Raw genomic sequence first — 1,077 nt, 5'->3', positions numbered from 1 at the left:
CCCTGTCCTCTATGGTGTCCCCTACCAGAACCCCCTGTCCTCTATGGTGTCCCCCAACAGAAGCCGTCCCCCTGTCCTCCATAGCGTACTCACGATGCGGTGGTTGATGACGGCGGTCAGCGCTCGCTGGTCTCCTCTCAGGCAGTGCAGGTTGAGGGCCAGACACTCAAACAGCGCCTGGTTGCACATCTGCAGCAGTCTGGGACCAAATGTCTCATCTGGACACAAAGATGAGTCCCCTGGGATTCAGAACAGGATGTCCAACAGCAGGGGGCGACGTGAGGCGGCGCTCACCTGAGCAGCGCAGGATGTGCGTGGCGATCTGCGTCAGCTGCTGTCTGAAAAAGGACATGTTGGTCTGAGTGACGTCCACGCCGTCCAGCACAGAGACGTTGGACTCCCTCTGCAGGAGACACAGAAGGAGGATCAGGACAAGGACAGGAAGCTCTGCCTGTGAGGGGAGACAACTACCCTGTCCCCCACTGCAGTCCTCATCTTCATCCCTGTCCCCATCTTCATCTCCGTCCCCATACTCATCTTCCTCCCCGTCCCCCACTGCAATCCTCATCTTCATCCCCGTCCCCCACTGCGGACCTCATCTTCATCCCTGTCCCCCACTGCAGTCCTCATCTTCATCCCCTTCCCCATCCTCATCTTCATCCCCATCCTCATCTCCGTCCCCATCCTCATCTTCATCCCCATCCTCATCTCCGTCCCCATCTACATCGCCATCCTCATCTTCATCCCCGTCCCCCACTGCGGCCCTCATCTTCATCCCCATCCTCATCTCCGTCCCCATCTACATCGCCATCCTCATCTTCATCCCCGTCCCCCACTGCGGCCCTCATCTTCATCCCCGTCCCTATCCTCATCTTCATCCCCGTCCCACACTGCGGTCCTCATCTTCATCCCCGTCCCCCACTGCGGTCCTCATCTTCATCCCCGTCCCCCACTGCAGTCCTCATCTTCATCCCCTTCCCCATCCTCATCTCCGTCCCCATCCTCATCTTCATCCCCATCCTCATCTCCGTCCCCATCCTCATCTTCATCCCCATCCTCATCTCCGTCCCCATCTAC

The 1,077-nt window shown here is 58.8% G+C and overlaps 1 protein-coding gene across 1 annotated transcript in view; it reads right to left on the bottom strand.

Moving 5' to 3' along the window:
- Nucleotides 1-1,077, bottom strand: part of bag6 (BCL2 associated athanogene 6) — a 13,216-nt gene that overhangs the window by 4,158 nt on the left and 7,981 nt on the right. Inside the window, exons 17-18 of the mRNA XM_015369110.1 lie at nucleotides 295-403; nucleotides 26-218 (exon numbers count right to left, since the gene is read on the bottom strand). Of these exons, the coding sequence (XP_015224596.1) occupies nucleotides 26-218; nucleotides 295-403 (302 nt within the window). The remainder of the gene's footprint in view (nucleotides 1-25; nucleotides 219-294; nucleotides 404-1,077) is intronic.

The sequence above is a fragment of the Cyprinodon variegatus genome, unplaced genomic scaffold (genome assembly GCF_000732505.1).
Source record: "Cyprinodon variegatus isolate N-32 unplaced genomic scaffold, C_variegatus-1.0 Scaffold2474, whole genome shotgun sequence".
Lineage (NCBI taxonomy): Eukaryota > Metazoa > Chordata > Actinopteri > Cyprinodontiformes > Cyprinodontidae > Cyprinodon > Cyprinodon variegatus.
Note: the sequence above shows the minus strand (reverse complement) of the source record. Positions and strands in the feature narration are given on the sequence as shown.